The sequence below is a fragment of the Natrix helvetica genome (assembly GCF_964273705.1).
Source record: "Natrix helvetica genome assembly, chromosome: W".
Taxonomy (NCBI): domain Eukaryota; kingdom Metazoa; phylum Chordata; class Lepidosauria; order Squamata; family Natricidae; genus Natrix; species Natrix helvetica.
In genome coordinates this window covers 85,162,583-85,164,174 of record NC_138555.1, presented here as the reverse complement: position 1 = coordinate 85,164,174, position 1,592 = coordinate 85,162,583, and the positions used below count along the sequence as shown (strand labels likewise).

The 1,592-nt window shown below is 57.2% G+C and overlaps 1 protein-coding gene across 1 annotated transcript in view; it reads right to left on the bottom strand.

Annotated features, from left to right (window-relative positions):
• The window catches only part of LOC309400433 (solute carrier family 2, facilitated glucose transporter member 4-like), a 36,420-nt gene extending 35,220 nt beyond the window's left edge, over positions 1-1,200 (bottom strand). The window contains exon 1 of the mRNA XM_081968922.1: positions 1,055-1,200. Within this exon, the coding sequence (XP_081825048.1) occupies positions 1,055-1,120 (66 nt within the window). The 5' untranslated portion in view covers positions 1,121-1,200. The remainder of the gene's footprint in view (positions 1-1,054) is intronic.
• Positions 1,201-1,592: the final 392 nt, after the last annotated feature.

Below are 1,592 nucleotides of genomic sequence, written 5' to 3'. Positions count from 1 at the left end.
AGCTTCCCACTTGCTTGTCTGAAGGTCGCCAAAGGGAATCACCCAGGGGCACTGCGACCGTCATAATGTGAAATCTGTCACAAAGGGGTGTCTGGATTTGGATCAAGTGGCCGCGAGGCTGCTGCAATGGTTGTTAAGTGTGAAAAAACGGTCCAGGGTCACTTTTTCCCCGTGCCGTTTGAACATTCAACGGTCACTAAGTGAACCGTCGTAAGTCGAGTACTGGCCCATGTGGTATTTCTGCAAGAAAAATGCTCCTTGGTGCGGCACCGCCAACAAGTGACCACACAACTACCCCATAAATGGATAAAAACGCCCTCTTTAACAGATGCCTGAACTTCATGAGGTCTAGAAACTTGCCGTTTCAGATTTATCGATCCGGATAAAACCCAGATTCAAGGCCTCCTTTCCCTGACCACCCAGGCTCCCTCCTCACAACCTGCTCAGCTGTCCCTCTTTCAAGAAGAGACGGGGGGGGGGGTGTAGGCCGGCGGGGTTGGACTAGATGACCTACAAGGTCCCTTCCACCTCTTGTTAATCTGTATCTGGGTAAAATCAACTCCCGGACAGCCCATAAACCTCAGATGAGGAAAATGAGGAACTGGGAGAACTCAAACATGCCAGGCCCCGATTTCTAGCAGGAAAAACATGTCCGGGCCAATTTTTAATTTGATTTTTCCCACATGCCAAAGTCATGCTGAAATGCGAATTTGACAGCTGACATGGGAAACATTTGAGATGTAGTGGGGGGGGGGGAGTCCGGCAAAGCCCTTTGCACGTGCTCAGTGGCACCGAGAACCAGCTGTAGCCCCCTCCCCGCCTCGCAGAAGGCACAAATGGGGGGGGGGGGGGAAGAAACGAAGAAATCCCCTGTTCCCGAAGCCATTTGCAAGAGCGCGCCCTCGGGCGCCGGCATCGCTCCGAAGGCTTTCCCGTACGCTCCCTTCGCCCGGAGAAAATAGGGGTGGAGGGGTGGCTTTTTAGAAAGGTAGATGACGCCCCCGACCTCGTAGTCTTCCTCTCACCCCCGTACCACCCCCACCCCCAAAATCACCTTCATCGCCTCCTCCTCCTCCTCCTCTTCCTCTTCCCTTCGGATCTGCTGGAAGCCGGCTGGCATCTTTTGAGGCTGGGGTCGCCTGTGGTCGCGGTCGTTCGAGTTTAAGTCCCAAGGCTGGAGAGGGGCTGCTGCTGCCCGCGAGGCCAGGAAGCGCTTGGAAAGCAGCGAGCGGGGGGGGTCCCGCTGCCCGGCTGGCCAGTCCCGGGCTCCGGCCAGGGCTGGCCAGGGCACCCTGATGCCCCCGCCCTCGGGCGCTCATTGGTCCCGCCCCCCGGGGAGGAAGGGCAGAGCTTGGAAAGGGGGGGGGCGAGGGACGCGGGGGCGGCGAGAGACCCCTACTCTTTCGGCTTTCCTGGAGCCACCGATCCTCAGCCATAAGGAAGATAATAATACTGGTATTACTGTCCATTCCGCGATCTGCATCTCCCCCCCCCCATTCACACCAACCCAGCCAGGTATGACAGGTTTCCACGTGGATCGGGTCGCCATTAGGGAATGAAAAGGGGCTGCTGGGAGGGGAAGGATAAGTACG